Source organism: Dicentrarchus labrax, unplaced genomic scaffold (assembly GCF_905237075.1).
Source record: "Dicentrarchus labrax unplaced genomic scaffold, dlabrax2021, whole genome shotgun sequence".
Classification (NCBI taxonomy): Eukaryota; Metazoa; Chordata; class Actinopteri; family Moronidae; genus Dicentrarchus; species Dicentrarchus labrax.
Genome location: NW_026136703.1, coordinates 18,360,596 through 18,380,686, shown reverse-complemented (window position 1 = coordinate 18,380,686; position 20,091 = coordinate 18,360,596). Strand labels below are relative to the sequence as shown.

The following is a 20,091-nucleotide window of genomic DNA, read 5'->3' as shown; positions in this document are numbered from 1 at the left end:
CAACAAGTAGAAATAGCAAATAAGGTCAGGATCCCAGACAGGACACTCAGCAGTTGAAAAGACTGTAAAGTACACTCTACTGAGCACCAGCGCAGAAAAACACACTTACAGTACACAGTGTGTGTACACAAGGAGGGAAAGATGACGAACGTGTGCGTGTGAAAGAGATGTTTGTGTGTCAGAGGGGAAAGGAAGAGGGTGTATGTGCATAACTGTAAGGAATCCTCAAGGGGAATTAATATTCTTGAATCATCTTTATTTAAATTTTAAACTTCAGACAAAAGCAACAAATAACAGGGGACAGGTGAAATAAAGGAAGGAAGGGAGAAAGGGAGAAAGAAAGAAAGAAAGACAGAAAGAAAGAAAGACAGAAAGAAAGAGAAAATCATGCCAATACAATAACCCTCAGGATTTTGAACACATTTCAGCCTTCTCAAGTCTCCTCTGCACAGAGGAAGTACATCAAAGTAAAAGTCCTTTCTCCATCTCTCACAGTAGAGATGTAATTTCAAAGTAAAAGTCTTGCATGGCTTCTCTCCTTGCCTGATGCTGCATGTGTGAGCAATAGGACACTTTACATAGAGCCAGTAAGTTATCAACCGGAGACGTCCTGTTGCCTTCAACAGTTCTTGTTTAATACTGTCTGGATGAGTGAGTCTCCTTGAGTGTGTGAGTGTGTGTGTGTGTGTGTGTGTGTGTGTGTGTGTGTGTGTGTGTGTGACCACAGCAGTGAAACATCAGTCTTCATATGAGATGTATCTCTTTGTGATTGTTGGATCAGTCCACCTGAGGATCCCCCCCCCCCCTTCTGCTGATGAAATCCACAAACACACAAACATACACACATCTAACATAATTTACCCCCCTATCCCGAGCCACACAGTGGCACAGCAAATACAACCCATCAAAATACATCAAAATTCAGAGCCGTTATATCTATAATGGCTTATTATTAATGTTATTATTATAATAATATAGTTCAATACACAGTTATAGAGCAGAAGGTGGAAACCTTAAGGTCCTCAAGGCCTTACTGCATCCACAAGCTCTCTTTCTCCCTTTCATTAGCAACTCTATTGTGGTGTGTGTTTAAGTGAGTGTGTCTATGTACATTAAGTGCGAGTAAAGGAGGTATATGCCAGTGAATTTGGAGACAGTGAGGACAAGAGTTGTCCCATTCCTAATTAAAGAATTATACAAGCGTGCGCACACACACACACACACACACACACACACACACACACACACACACACACACACACACACACACACACACACACACACACACACACACACACACACACACACACACACACACACACACTCTCCGGGAACACATCCCCATAGTAACAGCTACGACATATAAACAGCCCGAAACTGAGAGCTACACATCACACGCTCCTAAAACACACCCCTCTATCAGTGATTTATAAGCAAACACACGCTCCTAGCTATTACAGTAAGGGCAGTGTACACACTTGCACCTGTCCCTGTGAGTGCAGCACATTACATAATGTTAAAGGGTCAGTTCACCCAAAAGAAAACACAAAATCTCACTGTATCTATCCATGCAAATAGTTTGGTTTCTGCCTCCATTTCAATACAATAAATGAAAGGAAGTATGTTGGTGCTTAAAGCACATTTAATCTTTTAGTCCCTCTTACTGTGAATATTTTACAGACCTCACTGTCAGGAGTTTAGGTAGACAGTGGCTCCAATTAAAAATGTTTCAATGGTGTAAGAGCCACAAATGAAAGCCTACTCATCCCCATTGCAATGTGATAAAGGCAAAATATTTTTAAATTATCTTTTTTTTTTATAAAACTCTAAACCTAAACCAAATTTAGGATGATTTTTCATAGTTTGGGTAAACTGACCCTTTAAGAGGCATTCTTAGTGGTATGTTTGGTATGCGTGTTACAGGGAGAATGGACATCATTAAGTTTCATAAACAAATGGTATTATGACAGAGACCTCTATGCAGAAAAATGACAATGTTTGGCATAAATGACAAAATCAGATCAACGTAATCACCAGGTACTGTACACAATCAACAAGGATGTGAGAAAACATATAGTGGGATGTGCTGGATAATTGCATGAGACTGACAACTCACAGTTCTTATGTGTTATCTATTGCATTATTACAAATGTTACAGGCGGAAATGTGTGGGCAACTCTACCAGAGAGTTTGATATGTTTGTCAGTATCATTTTATGTGCATACATCTCACTGTGACCTGATTGAGAATTAACGCTGTGAAGTGAATGGCTTGTACATTTCAGTCCATGTAGTCAGAATTTTTTTCCAGGGTTTATAAATGACTGCAAAGGGAATCCAGAGGTGGAGCGCTGATGCCACACTAATAACAGAGCAGCTCAGGCTGTGCAGTGAAATGAACTCCCTCTTGGAAAGGTTGGCCAGCCATTATGCACCCTGTGCATGGGGGCGATGACATGTAGTAGCACAGACTGGCCACAGAGAGGTGCTGTTACAATCACACAAACTGTTACATGATTCCTCCCTGAAGTGACTGGAGGTTTAAGTACTTCCTTTACAAGGAACACAGTGGCAAGCTGCACAGGCAGCAGGTTTCTGATGGCAGTGTCTGTCTGTATGTATTATAATTGAGCAGCTGACTGTTAGGTGACTGTGGCAGTGACTATCACTATAATTATCTGTTTCTGTCTTCCTGTTTCTCCAACTAGGAGTCTATTTGTGTAACTGACAGCCCACCTGTCCACCTTTAGCACAGTGACAATTAAAATTCAGGTGATTGTCTTCTGGGAAGATTGTCAGTAGAGAATTCACAATGGTTATTACATTATTTTACAGTTTATTTCTTGATTCCTTTTAGAGCTTATCGTACACTCCCCTTTCCGTTGGCTTTGTTCTCTTAGATGAAGAGCTGGAGGCAGTGACACGGCTTTCTGTATAAATACAGATGCGTTATTGCACCAGACACAGAACAGTACTGGTTTACGGTCACACACACACAAAAACTGATGAGTCCATTCTGAGGAGACTCCAGAGTCTTGGAAAAACAGATGCCAAAATCGTTTTCTCCCTCTGTCTTTACATCCATGCAGTTTTTTTTATGCATCCATCCAAAGGGACCTTCAATCACTTTGTTCCTGTTTGTTTTCCAGAGAAAAAGGCCCAGGAATTCCCGGGAAGAAGTTTTATGCTGACAGGTCTGATATGACCAGTTTTTCCATTTTATTCCCAATCTCTCCAGGGACTTGAAGCTCCTCGGATTCATAGTCATCATCAAATGACCTGTGAACACAACACATAGTAGAAGTGGTTAATTGTTACTGCATACACCTTCTTTAAATTCACAGAGAACTCAGCCTATTTAAAAGATTGATAGGCCTGTATGTAAGTGTGTGTGTGTGTGTGTGTGTGTGTGTGTGTGTGTGTGTGTTGTACCCCTCATGAAGCTGTTCATTTGCAGTCTCCTCTGCCACCAGTATCTCATACTCCTCTGAGGCATATTTATCCCAGTCAGATGGCTCTGGACCTTCACTATCAATGTCCTGGAACAACACATGCAAAATATCAGCATTTTACAGGTACTGACAAAAACAGTAGAAGTAAAGTAACAGAATTCTATAGATTTGTAGAAAAGAAAATAAGGCACAAAAAGGAAAGTAGCTTTAAAACTATAGAAATACATGGCACCTGGGAGTGTGGAGGATGTATCAAAACAGATTTTTTTATTGGAAGCAATGGGAGAATTTTGTGTAGATGTACGCTGAAGTAGTAATTTTAAAACCTTTGAGGGCAAAAATATAGTGCTGAAGAGTGGAATGAGCTCTCAAGTTTTTGTATAAAATCTCCTCAATTGTGTGGGAAATTTTCAATCTTGTGCCCATAATTAGCCGTGTTCTGCTTCACACTTCCACACAATGCTTGAATTGTGATTCAGCATCCCTTATTCCCTTTCAAACTGACAACTCCTGCAATATAGCAGAATATTACATATAAGAGATGCAAATTCACACCTTTTGCACAGCAAATGGATCCCTCTGTTCATGGTCCAGGTATTTCTCCAGGTTGAAGAAGGTGTCAAAGAATATGTGGGCCATCCGGCAGCGCTTCAAATCACCAAGGGTTATCTTACCTGGAGAAAACAGCATATACACCAACACTTGTAAGGTTCAGAGAGCAACCTTAAAAGAGAATTGGTTTGGCTTTCCAATAAATAGAAATAAAGGAAAACACCAAGGGTGAGCTAGTACTGGCACTAACCTTGGCTCTCAGGTTTGACCAGGTCGAGCATCTGGCAAAGCAAATCCTGGAAGGGCAAAGGTTCGATGCCCATCCTTTCCATCCTCTCACACTGTTCCTCATAGAAATACTCCAACTCAAACATGGACAGGACACCATCCCCATCCGTGTCCATGCAGCGGAACCAGTACTCTATACTGAAGAGAGAAATCACAAATAAAAACCGAGTTACACCACATGCAGACACAAACACCCACAACCTGTGGATATTTACAAATAAAGTGTGTGACAATTGGCCGGGATGTAACATATTTATCAGACACAGTCACACAGAACCAAGCGACTGCATATTACCTGGTGGGATTTTTCTTGTCTTCTTCAGATATGAGGAACCAAACGAACTCAGCATAGCTCATCCTGCCTTCCCTCTGCACAGCGTTACCCCTGGAAACAAGAGAGACAGAGCCATTCACATCCAATACTGCCATTATTGTGAAGTAAGCAGCTCCTCTGGGTTTGTTTATGTGTGTCTCCACTTACCGAGTAACGGCCCCTGAAAACAGTCTTTCAATGATTCTGTTTGAGGATGCTGTCAGAGGAGAGAATGAGAAAAATAAGCAAATCTGATTTTGTTCAAAGACACAGAAACAAATGGATACTGTTGTGAACTATTGCGCATACAGTACAGTCACTTGCGTAAATGGTCTTAGAATGCAGTCAACGGTGTAATGCAATTCACATCAGACAGCATGAAAGTGTTGAGCCTTGGACAAACAGCTGTTGTTTTTCTGCACTAGTTAGTCGGGCACCAACACATGGAATATAAGCAAATGAATGTGCCAAATCCAAAGACTGTCTGCTTCTGATTCTTTACTGGCATCCTTTATAGATCCCCCATCTTTCCAGATGAATCCAATCCATGAGTCCCAAAACATTATAATATTTGTTTTGCCTTAAGGCTTGAATTCTTTTTTGACGTACTTTCAATTTTTGTAGAATAACCCCCATCTGTCTGGTATGGCTGTATTTCAGTTACGGAAAATACAATCTCTCTGTTATTCCTACCGTGGTCATTGTATCTCGCCAGATCTTTGGGATCGATGTAGAGGTCATGGTCGGTGTCCAGCTCCCAGAACTTGCAGTAGATGACGTAGAAGTGTTCGTAGGAGAAGTAGTCAGTGATCTGGTTGATGTCGTCCTCCTCCTCCAGCAGGGCCAAGGTCTGTAGGAAGTTGCTTCGGCGCAGCTCCATCATGGTGATACGACCCGTCCACGAACGGTTCACCACATAGAATATCCGTTGGATCACCTGGGATAATAGAGTATCCCAAAGATAATGATTAGCATGAGCGAAATCATTTTACAATAAGGATAGGCAAATTAAAATGGAAAGAAATTATGAAATTATTTTGATAAAACCACACCACAAAAGAATAAACACAATTACACAATAGTGAGAATGACTAAACCAGATAGTCTTTAGGTCATATACACATTAAAACAATCATATCATAATCATATCATGTAATGTAACTTATTTAAAAATAAGTATGATATCTGAAGATGATTTGAGTTTGGGTCCTAAATGGGCCATTGTCACCTTCCCCGAAGTAAAGTTAAGAGATGGCAATGTTTTTTTAAATCCATTATTAGTTTTCACTAATGGGAGTCTAAAATGGGATCCAGAAGGATGACACTCTGGTAGCTGTCAGGCTGGATAGACTCTGCTTTCAGTCTATTAAAATAGCATGGAAGTCACATGGGACCTATACGAGCCCTGTCATCCAGATTTATTTAACATATTTATCATCTTGCTAAGAAGGAGACCTACCAAAAGCTACAACTGATATTTTTGCCCACATTCACAATATGGGTGAGACAGGTCTTTAGCATATAATGGAAACAATGGGGTCCGGGCTCCCTGTCCCTGAAACACAACACTTAGGGCTTAGTAAAGAGCGGATTAGCACCCATTTCCTGGTACATGGACCTCCCAGGGCTACTAATGTCTCATACAGTAGCAGGTCAGCTGGCCTAAACTGAAGGAAGTGTCTTAATATGGGCATGTGGAGGGTTGGGGCCTCTCGGCAGCAGCAAGCTGTGGGGGGCATAAGTGTTTCCGTGACGTTATTGTACAATGACGCATCAGAGCATGGACTTCTCTGCATCTCTGCACTTTCACGCAGCAGAGCCTCGACTTCTAAAGCACGTGTTGCAGCTGTCCTGATCCACATTCACATCCACAGACACACACACGTACAGTCTGCTGTTAAAAGTTATTAGATGTGCACAAAGCAGTTTTTTTGTGGGGCTTTTATTGCCTTTAATGGATAATGACAGCCCCGGCACCAGCTCTACTAGGTGAGCTTTCAGCAAATTTAACCTTTATTTTACCAGGAAATCCCCTTGAGATCAAAAATCTCTATTTCAAGAGAGACCTGGCCAAGGTAGCAGCTGTACAAAATCGCAACATATTAAAATACAACATACACAACATGATCCTCATATGCTCATATAATTTTTCATGCCATTTACCGTTGTTATGTAGCGGGAATGGAACTCAGGTGCATCCTTCAGAAATGTGAGCCCAGGGTGTGTATCCACTATGTCCTAATCAGACACACAGGAGGAAACGGAAAAAAACATATTTAAGACAAGCTTGTGGTAAATACAGAGGGCCAGTGGTGGAAGAAGCATTCAGATATTAGTAGAAGTAAAATACTAATACCACAATGTAAAAATACCCTGTTACCAGTAAAAGTCCTGCATTAAAAATGACATATAAGTAAAGTATAATCAGGAAAATGTACTTAAAAGTAAAAGTAATCAATGCAGAAAAATGCCTCCTGTGACTCTTATACTATCATATATATCATTATTATTATTGATTATTATTTCTCATGCATAATGTAACAGCATGATTTGTTGTTGGTTGAGGTAGAGCTCATTTCAAACTACTTTCTACAGGACAACTAATGAATATTTTCATGAAGGATTAATCTGCTGATTATTTTCTTGGTTAATAGACTGTGTGTTTGGTTTGTAAAAATTCTGGAAATAGTGAAAAATCCCAATCACAAGTTCTAATAGCCCAATGAGGATGTTGATGTTGATGAAACATTCACCTGCAGTAGAGGAATTAAGTCCTCCTGCTCCAGGTAGGTACAGCTGGGTTTAGCTAGCAGGTAAATAAATCTTGATGCATCATCGTGGCAACTGTGCAACAACCTGCAGCAAAGGAAAGACAAGAGAGGAAGGTTTGGCATTTCATACCATAACTTCATCAGACTTATGGCATATTTCTTAGATGACGTCTGTCTTACTTCCTCCAGGTTGCAACGAAGGAGTGAACAGAGACAAAGCCTGTCCTCTCACCACCTGCTGAGTAGAACATGGGAGCCTTCCAGTAAAGTGGACACCCGCATGCCTGAACAGAAACACAAGTAACACTACTATTACCTTACCGTGAAAAAGAAACTGTGCACTGAACTTCACCACAGTGTCTGTTTACTAGAATCTGTGATGACACTGTTAATAAGGGAGTGGCAGCGCTGTATCAGCCACATTACGTGTGTAATTATTTCTTGTGAAAGGAAACTGTTTCCAGAAACGGTTTATGGAATGAATCAGTGTGGTAGCTTTAGGATGAAACATGACAACAATGTTAATCAAACATCTCACATTTGACTGCAAGTAAATGTTGATCTTTTCATCCTTTAAACTTTTATCATACTTCAAGTTTAATTTAAAAACAGATGAAAAGTATGAACTTTGTAATGTCTGGTGTTAAACTGCTGACCTTTGCGATCTTGCCCATTTCATATATGTCAGCCTTCTCCTCCTCAAACTCAGTGAAGGCTGTCTCAATGGCAGCAATGGCTGCGTCGTGGTTGGTGACCGGGCCCATGGCAGGGAGCCCACGGGGGTAGTAGAACCTGGGAATGTTGATGGCAGGGGGAGGAGGGGTGACGATCACTGGAGCCGGAGGAGGGCTGGGTGAGCGTGGCGTGGGGGCGGGTGAGACTGTGGCCAGGGCTGGGGCTGGTGGAGGTGTGCCTGGTTTCTTCTCTGGTTTGGCCTGGACCTAAAAAGAGAGAAGTGAGATCATATGTGGGAATGGACAAGTACGGTTGGGGATGATAACCTGTGGTGGTAATTTTACATCTCGCATTTGCATTTCTGTTGACCTGTAATCCGATAAGAATGTTGTTAATTTTGTGAACCAAATCTTAAAAGAAAGGTGAAAAAAAGATAACCGTTGCAACATCTTACATACACAACATACTCATGACTGAAACACCACAGTCGAGGTATGCTTGATGGCCTTTGTTCCACATCAGAGCTACACTCTTGCATTGTAAATCTCAACTTACAGCACACTTGCAGCCATATTCCTGCATGATTATGACCTTCTTTTCAACTCCATATTAATTGTTATTTCAACTAAGCAAAGAAATGAAGCACTTTCCCCAAAACTACAGGCAGAGTTGGAAGCTCCAAGCGAGTCATAAAGCTACATACAAACAATGAGAGACTTGTTTTACAGTGGCAAGAAAAGCTCCAGGTGGCATAAAAATGTAGCTGTCAAAACTATACTGGCCTTAATTTAATTCATCCTAATATCTGGAAGTTTAACTACCAAATAAGGGTAAATTAACAACACACATGGCAGCAAGACTGTTGTACTTATGATGGTTTGATCAATAAAGAATTTAAATGAGCGCTACACAGAACCAAAATTGGACAACACTGACAGATGACAAAAAAAGGGCCCTTTGAGTAGTTTGCAGTACTGTATGCATGAGAAAATAGTATGAATTGTCCTCCAAAGACCTGAAAAATATCTACTTAAAGTTTCACAATATTTGGAAAAGACAACGGAAAGACAAAGAGGAAAAATACTTCAGTCAGTTCTAGGCAGCCATCTCTATTTATTGTCCCAACACAAGACTTATTGTTACAGAGACAAAAAATGTGCCCATACACTGTGGACTGTCCTCAGAAAGAACAACATACTCCATTATCTAATACACAAGACAACAATTTACAGCAATGTCAAGGTGAGATGACATGTCTAAGACCCATTTGCTGTAGTTCAAGGGTGATGGCACGAAAAGTTTCAGATTTCATCCAGTGAAATGAAGAGACCTGAAACCAGAATTTAATGAACAGTGCTCGAATCAAAACTGCTCAGTGAGTTCGAGCAGGAGCTCCCTGGTGCCCAGTGTGTGTGGTGTGCGTCCTCTTGAGGGCCTCCATACTGTGTCTACTGAGCAGGACAGCTGTAGCAGTCCTCCCCCTCCCACTCTCCTTCACAGAGTTCATTCTATCACTCTATTCCTGCACATCCTGCCCTATTAATACCCTGCTGGTATTTGCCTCAGAATAGTTTGTCGTCCCTGGCATGTCACTCTGTGTGTATGAGAGCAACAAGATGGATCTACTGTATGTGTGTATATATAATATATGAACATTTATGTATGTGTACAGATTTTTTGTAGAGAGAAACAAAAAAGAATGATATAAACTTATTATACTTATAATAATATACTTATTAGTATTATTAGTATTTGAGTGTATTTCTTGTGTGTCTAACTTCTTCATAGTTTGCATTTTGTGTGCATGTTCCAAACGCGCATCCTGCCACTCCTGCTTAATGCACTGACTGACCTGTTGCTGCTGGAAGGACTTGAGTCTCTTCTTGAAGCGTGAGGGGAGGACAAAGTCACACCCCCTGGCCAGAAAGGCCAGCTCCCCCCTCAGGTCAGGGTCCCGGCGTAACGACGTCTCCTTGATCATCATGGTGGGGGCCGAGACACGCAACCCCCCACCAGACACGGCCACCGGTGCGGCTACTGACACGGTGACTATAGACGGACCAGCTTGCCCAGCAACCAAACAACCGCTGAGCGGAAATCAAGTGGACTATAGTAAAGAAGTCCACTTAACAGCTCAGATATCCAGTAACCAAAAAATGGCCAAACACCTCAAGAAAGCATGTGTGTGATTTCAGGCAAAACGCCCTTTTGGCAATCACTCACACTCACAAAATTTCTTTCCTCCAGGCTCCACTCGTATTAACAGGCTTCCAAAGCAGTAATCCAATAGTGTATCTTTGCAAAGAGATGTTCCTCAGGACTCCTGTTCCACTGTGCAGGCTGGGAGGCAGAACCATGGTACTGGGCTGTTCTATGGCTAGTCGCAGTCCCAAACACCAGCTTCCTCTCTTGGCTAGAAAAACCACTAGTGTCCCCCTGTCAGCTCTGGATGTATGTATTTGGTGTAGTCTCACTGGTGCCTGTTGCTCCAAGCTGGGCTCTGACATACTGCTCTGAGAAACATGAGCCACGCCGGGATCTGGCAACACACACACACACACACACACACACACACACACACACACACACACACACACACACACACACACACACACACACACACAGCAAACCGGCTGTCCTGAGCATTAGGGTGGGGGTGGAGAGGGGGTTAAGCCATGTTGCATATCTGTGTGTGGTGTTTTGCAGGATCGGAGCCCTCCTCAGCTCCTGCCTTTGACTAAAGTTAGCCAGTGGGAAGTTATAACTCAAAGAGAGTCTGATTGAAACCATTTTACTGAAGACAGGAAGCCTGGGCCGGTGATTCAGCGTAAGTGGAATGGACAAGTAAGCTGAAATAATTTTTATAGAGCCAGTTTGTGATGGAGTGATGAATCAGCAGGCAAAGCACCTGTTGTTGTAACTGTTGACATACAGGTATTCGCTGGACGCGCTAGGAGACTTAAAGCATTAAAAACATTAAAAGCTTCAAAATCCACGACTGTATGAGTCACTCTTGATTAGAGCCAATTAATCATTTGGTCTATAAAAGGTCAGAAAAAGGGGAATATGTGCAGCACAATTTCCTCAAGTCAATGGTTTGTTTTGTCCCACTAACAAAATATTCTGTTAACTTTCACATAAGAGGAGCAGATCCTCATATTTGAAAAGCTATAATCAGGGAATGTTTTCCATTTTTGCTTGAAAGTTGATACATTTTCATATAGTTGCTGATTAATCGACTAATGGTATCAGCTCTGCAGTCCAGTACCAAAAGATATTCAGTTTCCAGTGTTATAAACAAAGAAAAGCAGCCAAAGTCTGGAAACCAGGGACCAGAAATTTGATAATCACCTGCCAAAATAATCTAAATCCATCAGTAGGATATAGGTTTCTTTCCTGGTGCTTCTGATTTGTAAGTACAAAATAAATATGTTGTATAAAGCAAGCTTGGGAGTAAAAATGCTAACAAATCTACACCCTTGGTATATTAGCATATATGGTAATAGCTAATTAATAGTGAGTATAAATAGATGTGTGTATAAATTGCCAATAAAACATCATCCATCTGCCAGGAAGCCCAGAGTCTGCCCCTTCACCCAGCTATGCCAGATAAGGCCAGTACCCCTTCAGTGCCAAGCAACACCAATATGAAGCCTGACAGGGCAAGAGAGGGGATCCCTCAGGACAGGCGGGCGTGACCTATTTTAAACTTGTCCAGCTAAAATCCCTACAAGATGAAGACCAAATGTCATATGCCATATAACTGTTAACACATACCGTGCAATGTATATGCTTGCCACTGACTGTCATAGAAAAGGAACTGTCAATTTCTCCGAATTTATTGGTGCAGTAAACAGATTCTACTGTGGTTGTGTTTCTGAGCAGCAGAGATGGAGAGTATAGTGCCCTCTAGTGCTATACTGGGCTCCATGAGTTTGAAACAGAAGCATATATTAAAGTAGAAATACACTACTGCTGTTGGATGAAAACATTTACTACTGGAGGTGGTCTGAAACTTTTACAAAAGTAAGTTTTTCCCACAACCGCAAGAGCACATGTTGCTGGTCCGGTGTGTACTTTTCTATATCTAGAAAAAAAATTGTATTTCTTATTTTCAGGAGTTTATCCTCCTGCTTTTCTACTATATTTTTATGACGTTAATCCATTAGAGTCCCTCCTCTCGCTGCTCTTGTGTATTAGTATGCGTTTAGTTGCAACATCTAATGTCTCTTCACCAGTAACAACATTGGGTGTGAGTAAGAGATGACTCTCTCTGACACCAGGCATGTAGAAGTATTCAGATGTGTTTCTATGTGCATTAATGAATTTCCAGGAAACTAAATGAGTCACCTTGGATTTTAGGGTTACTCCTCTCAGCTCCCTGTACACCCTACTGAATTCTTTGGAACAACTGCACTCTGTACTAAAGCCAAGATCACATACCGATCCCCCCCCACACACACACACACACACACACTCAAGCTGACACACACATTGTCTTTCTTTGACCACTTCTCCCCTCAGTACTGCCGGAGGAAACATTATACAATCACAATCGCGTGTCAATTAACAACTGAGCATGATCTAAGAGCTGCTATCTCACCAGCCCTTCGTGTCAGGTTGAATCCCTCACCCCTCCCTTTCTTTTTATCTCTCTCCCTCCCTGTTCAGTCTGATCACTGGAAGTCAGTTCCCACCACTTCCTCTGCACCACCTCATCAACTGTAGCGATGCACTTGTGATATCATAAATCTCTGTATAAAGAGATACGTGTGTGCATGTAAGTGTGAGTGTGTGTGTAAAGAGAGCCTGAACAGATGCCATTGGGCAGCTGTGTGCTCTTTTCCTGTCTGACTGACAGTCGGTGTAACTCTGCCCTCTGAATAAGTCGCCACTTGGTCCTAAAACCAGCCTCCCGGTCTTGAGTGTTCAACATCACAACAGCTTTTAAAATATCTGTCACTAAAGCTGGCACAACAGCAAAAGGAATGAAATAGCTAATTTACAAAGATGTGAAAACTGTGAGGGAGGTGTGGGAGCCAACTCCTTTAAAGACTCTGAGATGTTCCACTACGGTATGTGGGACAGTAGCTGCAATCTGCTCAGGTGACATGAGAACAACTTGTGGGACAAACTGTTCCCAATGGGAGGGATACATAAGGTCAGCAATGATAGTGATAGTCAGTCACCCAAATGCTTTAACTTAACATGCTATATAAAATGCTATTGCAGTAAGACTTGCATTGTAGTTAGCAGTCAGCTATTCAATTTAAATTGGATTATAAAAAAATAAGGTTTGAATTACAAGTAAAGTATTATTACACTGTATTATTATATTGTTATATTGTTTTAAAGCTGCAGTATTTTCATTTACCCACAGAGAATAATCACATGACTGTGTAGTTGCCCTCAGCTTTGTTGATGTCAGCTCTTTGCTTAGATTTGTTTGGCCTGCAGCTTTACTGTTTTGGTCTAATGCTCTCTTCAGTCCCGATCCAAATGTAGACAAATTAAAAACAGATTAAAACTGGTCTTTTAATACAGAATCTAAATTAAATTCAAACTGTTCAATTAAATTAATAAATGTTTCATTTATATCAATAAAATATATTTAAAAAAACAAAATGCAGATGCAAGACACGTGTTCTTATCTTTATCTTTTAATTGGCTAGTTGATCAATATATAACCTCCAAAGTTACTGTATTCCCTTAAGGTGCTCAGTGAGAAAAGGCAGGCAGACATGGCGAGACAAATGTGACAGACAGAGCAGAAAGGCTGCTGGAAGTTTCAGGGGTGTTATGGTCTGAGCAACAGGTGTGTGTAAGTGTGTGTTGAGTGTTATGTCTGCAAGCGCTTTCCTCTGCCTACCACACAAACCTAACCTAACGCCACTGCTACAGGAACAGGTGAGTCAGCGGGCTTTAACAGCATTAATCAAATACATGCATGATGGGAAGAGCGGAGGGACTGAAGCAGAGGATCAGTTGTCCAACAACAACTGTTGCCTTCGTCCAACTGTTAAACACCCACTGGACATGCACACATGCCCTCCTAAAAGGGTTTAATTAGCACACAAGCATTGATACATGCACCTAATTTGTCAGGTATATCATTTGTGTGAGTGTGTGTGGGTGTGCACCTATGCCTTGATGGATTAGGTTAACAGGAACTGCGTCTTCCAGTCCTCCAGAGAAGTTGAATAGTGTGAACATAACAACTTCCTAAACACACACACACACACCTGCTCAGTAGAAGTGGCTGTCCGCAGTGTGTAAAATTATCTGTGTAAATATAGCAACTGATTTCATGTTTATTTCTGCTTCAGGCTCCAGGCAGACTTCACACATGTAAATGGATCCACAAAATATACACACACACACACACACGCATTAGGTTGAGAGAAAGATGCCTGAAAAGGAAATTTAATGGCTTTTGGTGATAACTATGAAAAGCTCAATCAGATTAAACCTATTATTATTATTATTATTATTATTTATTGTTTGATTTTCTAAATTTATAAACTTTCAATGATGCAAAGATATTAGATTTAAATTTGTAATGTAATTTATAACATGCAAAACGACCCTTTCAAAAGGCTAAATGTTAAAATTATTCAATTAATTTACACATATTGTGTTTTTCCACTAAGTAAGAAGGTTCATACATCTTAATAAGAACATTACTGTAAGCATTACTGCATTGGCAAGAGTGTGTTGTTATGCATGTCAGCATTATATTTTTATGTAATGTTATTTTTGATACTTGCAGTGAAACCAACTGCCCACTGGGACAAATAAAGTTTAAACTTGAACCTGATATCACATGAAATAGGTAACTCCCCCTCCCCATCTCTGTGATTATACACACACTCACTTTAGACCATGCCTGCCAAATGCCATCTCCATGGCGATAACCCTTTCCCTGGATTGAGTGGCGAGTGGAATGCTCCCAGGGTTACCGTGCCAACAGCAGGAAACGCAGTTCACATCGCCGCTCTATTCTTTATTCCCAGTCTCACTTCCTCTCAAGAAGGACACACAGGTACATGCACACAGCAAGACAAACGCACGCGCAAAAGTTGCCTTGGGAACCTCCTCCCAAAACTGCCGGAGAATGAGTTCAAGTGCTGCTTCCGTAATAGATGAAGTGAATCAGTGTTGGCCACGGTCTACCTCACATCCGAATCAGAGGAGGACAACATGGGAACAGTTAAAGACACAGCTGCTGTAGTTATTTGAGAGGAAGCAGAGGCTGTCTGGTAACAAAAACGTCACAGGCCCAAGTACCGCATGCAGCCAACAGCCCAGTATTGAAAATAATAAAGGTGTCTTTGGTAATATTCTTATTTTACATCAGCATAAGGTAAACAAAAAATGGTGATAAATATGGTGTGCCACCACCAGTTCGCTCGAGCTGAACACTCTGTTGCTAGTAGCAACAACTACAAGCACAGTTCTGCAGCTTTACACCAGTTTGCCAGATATGTGACTAAGCAAATATTGTCAGTGATCTACTACTCAAATGCCCTTATTTTAACATGATCTGTTAGTATCATTATCTATATTTACAGCAATAGCACTTTTGTGATTTAGTATATCTGCAAACAATTAGTGCTAAGCAAGCTGACCATTATACCAGATGAATGAGGCTATTGTTAACAGTTGATGTTATGTAGGCTATTTTACTTTTTTTTTGTCTTGAAACTTGTGGACACTCCAGCAAAGAAATAATCACGCACATAACCTTCTGTAGAACATTTGTTGTCATTTCACTTCATTTGTGTATGAAACAAATTAGATATAAAGAGTTAATTAATGAGATTTAGAGAGACATTTCCCTATTTCTAGTGTTTATACTATGCTCAGCTAAGCTACAGACATAAAAATGGTAGTAATCTTATCTTATCTTTTGCAAATAAAAGTGAAAAGCGGTTTATCCAAAATGTTGAACTATTCCTTAAATATTTCTTTGTTTATTCTTAGCATTTGGGAAAATGCAGTATGCAAACGACATTGTGCAGCCAGTCTTCTTGTTACTGTATTAATTCATTTATATATCAAATTTGAATTGAGAAAAAATAAAGTTGAATCAACACAAACACATTTTTGCTGTTTACTGCTTTGTTTGTTTCTTTTGCATATACGCCAATACCTATATACCTGTGACAATCCCAACCCAGATAATATCAGATGCCAGGCTCTACCTTATATGAACTCTCCCAGTATGTCATTCTAAATAACTGCATCACATAAATACATAATATAGCTGACATTTTATGGCAATAGAGGAAGAAAGGATTCATTCTATGAAAAGATAAATAGAACTTTTTACTTAATGTGTCACATTACAGCCTATTTCTTGGAGGGTTGCCCGGCTACATCACCCAAAAAAGCTGCCCAGTAAATCACCTCCCTCAGCGGGAACAGCAGCCTGTCAACAGGTAATCTTTAATAACAACAAACTCCAGGGCATCATTGGCCAGAATGGCTTTTTATATTTATACACATGGCTATCAGGGGCGGGTTTTGCATTACCTTCCCATGGCTATCTTAAGATTTAGAGCTAGTGAGCTAATCCTCCATCAGCAATAGTGATGGGCCTCCAGCCTGGAGCTGCAGTGAGAGAGCTGTCACTCGAATGCAGTGAGGGACTTCACACAGCCAATGGCAGAGCAGATCAGCTCCTGTTTCCTCTCTTTTAGACAGGAATGTTAGGAGGAAGAAGTGTATCAGCATTAGGAAGTTGCCACTGCAGAAGCCACTGCCTATTTGCTGCAGCCCTGCAATGTTAATAACAAATCTTTGTAGGAGATGGTCAGTGCATAAGAAAAAACGTGAATGTGAAGTGAAGAATGCTAAAAAAGTGTTGCATAAGTCATGATCCTACCCTACACATCATTTAGATGTACCAAACAATACCTTAACACCCATTTGTCAAGCAACTTGAGCAGCATTTTCCCAATAAACTACATTATTCAAGCATACAGCTAATGACAACAGCCTTTACACCCAGTACAGTACTGCTTCTTGCACCACTCTTTCTTTCCAACGGTCATTTCATTATAATGTCACAATCATGGCAAATTGTGTCATAGCTTCAACACAGGAAAGTTTTCCCTCCTTTTTTTTGGACAAAAAACAGTTAAAACTAATGAAAAAATAAAGAACATGTGAAAACCTAAAAGGGCAATAAAACTGATTCAGATTTAGATCCTGAAACACAAGGGTTAGTTCACAGCTCATCCTGCAGATGGAGCTATAGATCCTCTTTATATCGAAAAACAGAAGTGAGTCTGGTCTCCAAGTCGACACACTATGCAATGGTACAGTTGGAGCTGAGGGTCGCTAGAGGGTAGCACCTCTCTGCTTGTTACCATTTTGAACCTCTCCAACACCCAGGCCTCACAAGTGAGTCTGGATCTGACAGAAGATGCTGGTTTCTGCCTTTGATGTCTCATCTCATCTTATTCAAAGCCAGAATTCGTGAAATCACCTTGGCTGACAGAGTGAGGTTTGTGTAATGAAAATCATATACTTAGATCACCAAAGAGGGAAGTTCCAGATATCATTTTTATACAGACATCTTTAACAAAAGTAAAAACATTCATTTGTCATGAGTGACACAGCGTTGAATATGTTGATTCAAAAATAACTCAGCTGTACGTGTTCTAGAAAGTAGAGAACATTTCTAATTAGGCCAACCTTATGGGAATATGCAGCTTACATTCCATTCAGTCTGAACTAACTTTTTGTGCATTAAAATTAAAGACCCAGGTTTAAGACCCATCCCAGTTTGGGTGGAGCTGGGTGAAGGGTGAATTCAAAGGGAGAGGGAGGGTGGGGTTAAACAGGGAGACTGTAGGGAGATGTGTGGAGGGGGTGAGCGACACCCAAGCTTCTACCGAGTCATGATGTTCTGGAACATTGGCAAACTCTTTCACATGGAAACACACACACACACACACACACACACACACACACACACACACACACACACACGCACACACACACGTACACACACACGTACACACACACGTACACACACACGTACACACAGCCAGCCACACCCACATCAACACAGTCAGTATTCTGAAATAAACCTAAAACACATCCTGTCTCCATTTGATCTCCCCTGGTGCCATGATTCTTTCAGGGAGCCCCCATCAGCCAATCAGATTGCACAACTGATATTCTGGAGTAGGGGAGTCCCACCAGCTACCTACTGCTTATAAACATGTTGTGGTGGTTTCCATGGAGACACAGAGGGAGGCCTAAAGAGTTACGCAGCAATGCCTCTCACTGAGCTAAAAACTTTTCAGATGAAAAAGGGACTTGTGTGTCAAAAAAAATAAATCAGGCTTGCATATGTGTGTGTGCGCACACAAGCATCTGTGCAAGTGTACACACTCCAATGGAGCACACTGCACTGGGAACAGCAGTTGGATGCTATCCCAGGCTGCACTGGGAGTGGTGAATCATGATGTCACTTGCTTTAAAGTGCTGTATGTGTGTGCGAGTATCTCCCAGCCAAATGTGTAAAGTTTAATGAACACCATTTCTCTCTCTCTCTCTCTCTCTCTCTCTCTCTCCTCTCTCTCTCTCTCTCTCTTTGTGTGTGTGTGTGTGTGTGTGTGTGTGTGTGTGTGTGTGTGTGTGTGTGTGTGTGTGTGTGTGTGTGTGTGCCTGTGTGTGTGTGTGGCTTGTGTGTGTGCCTATCAAAAGGCCTGGGTGGTGAATATTCCATTGTCCAGGCTAACCTTGGATGGTATGAACTGTATTGGAAAAGTCCTCTCACACATAGCAACACAAGCCCCTGCCTGGGAGTGCATTGTGTGCGAGTGAGGGTGTGTGTGTGTGTGTGCGTGCATGCATGTATAAATGAATGCATTCATCTGTGTGCTTGTGCACCTAGGTTGAAACAGGCGTCTTTCCCTCCTTGGCCGAGGTTCCCGCTGTGACCTTATTTCCTGTGGAAGCAGCCGAGGAATGATGTCATCTTCCACCAACCCAGAGTCAACAACTGTACACTGCAGGCCCCCTTCTTACTAGCATCCCCCTCCCCCAGCACCATGAGTCTCTTTCTCATCTCCACTCTTTTTCTATGCCCGTTCCTCTTCTTCTCCAACTGCCTATGAATTCCTCTGTTCTCTAAGTCAACTTCTCAGATAACTAACCCCCCCACTGTCTCACACAGACATTCATTCATTTGGCTTTCCTGTCTTCCTGTTATTTCCTTTCTATCTCCACGGATTTCTTTATCACTTTACTTCACGTCTATTCTTTTTTCAAGGGTCCCTGTGCCAAAAAGTAGCAGGTCTAAAAAGGTCAACAGTTTCTTTCCCGGCTGGCAAAAAATATTTGCATCAGAAAGACGAACACTGACTCATGCAAGACGACTGTGTCAAACTGTATAACTATGAAGCAGAAATATCCACAAACTAACTCCACTTTTATTCCACGGGCCAGATTACAGCTACAGGTATAGATTTATCATTTAACCTCTTTTCTGGATTGGTTGGTTTTGGGGTGTGTGTAATCGCACATGCAACTTTGATGTGGCTCAACACTATTACTTAATGTCTTGCAGTCTTACAAGGAGAAAGTGTGTTGCTTAGTTTTCTGTGAAAAAAGTCAATTTACTTACACAGTGTTGTTGAATTGTTTCTACAGAAGTGAATTAATTCCACTGAAAGTTATTGTTATCAGTTCCATGTGTTAGTGACAGTGATAAATGTTAACAGTTACAATCCAAAAAATGCAGAGTATGTCCCAGTTATGGTCCAGATCCAGGTATGGATGAAATGTGAAGTGAATCCCTGTCACCTCCTCAACACTTTCCTGGAACAAGCCCTTCAGCACACCCTAACTCAAGCTGTAACTGACCAGCACTATTCTAGCCTAGCAACATGCCCACAGCAGTTGGCAAAAACACTCAAATCAGCAGTGGGTTAATTAAGCCATCAGAATGGCAGCTCTGGATACAGCCAGGAGTGTACGTGCATCTGTAAATCATGTCACCATTGGCTGTACTGAAGCATCCC

The 20,091-nt window shown here is 41.3% G+C and overlaps 1 protein-coding gene across 1 annotated transcript in view; it reads right to left on the bottom strand.

The window, feature by feature from the left end:
* Positions 1-239: 239 nt before the first annotated feature.
* Positions 240-20,091, bottom strand: part of LOC127361605 (serine/threonine-protein phosphatase 2A regulatory subunit B'' subunit alpha-like) — a 57,602-nt gene continuing 37,750 nt past the window's right edge. Inside the window, 11 exon segments of the mRNA XM_051396369.1 lie at positions 240-3,278; positions 3,432-3,538; positions 4,007-4,125; positions 4,254-4,429; positions 4,587-4,676; positions 4,773-4,821; positions 5,298-5,541; positions 6,768-6,842; positions 7,358-7,460; positions 7,556-7,659; positions 8,032-8,316. Coding sequence (XP_051252329.1) covers positions 3,182-3,278; positions 3,432-3,538; positions 4,007-4,125; positions 4,254-4,429; positions 4,587-4,676; positions 4,773-4,821; positions 5,298-5,541; positions 6,768-6,842; positions 7,358-7,460; positions 7,556-7,659; positions 8,032-8,316 — 1,449 coding nt within the window. The 3' untranslated portion in view covers positions 240-3,181.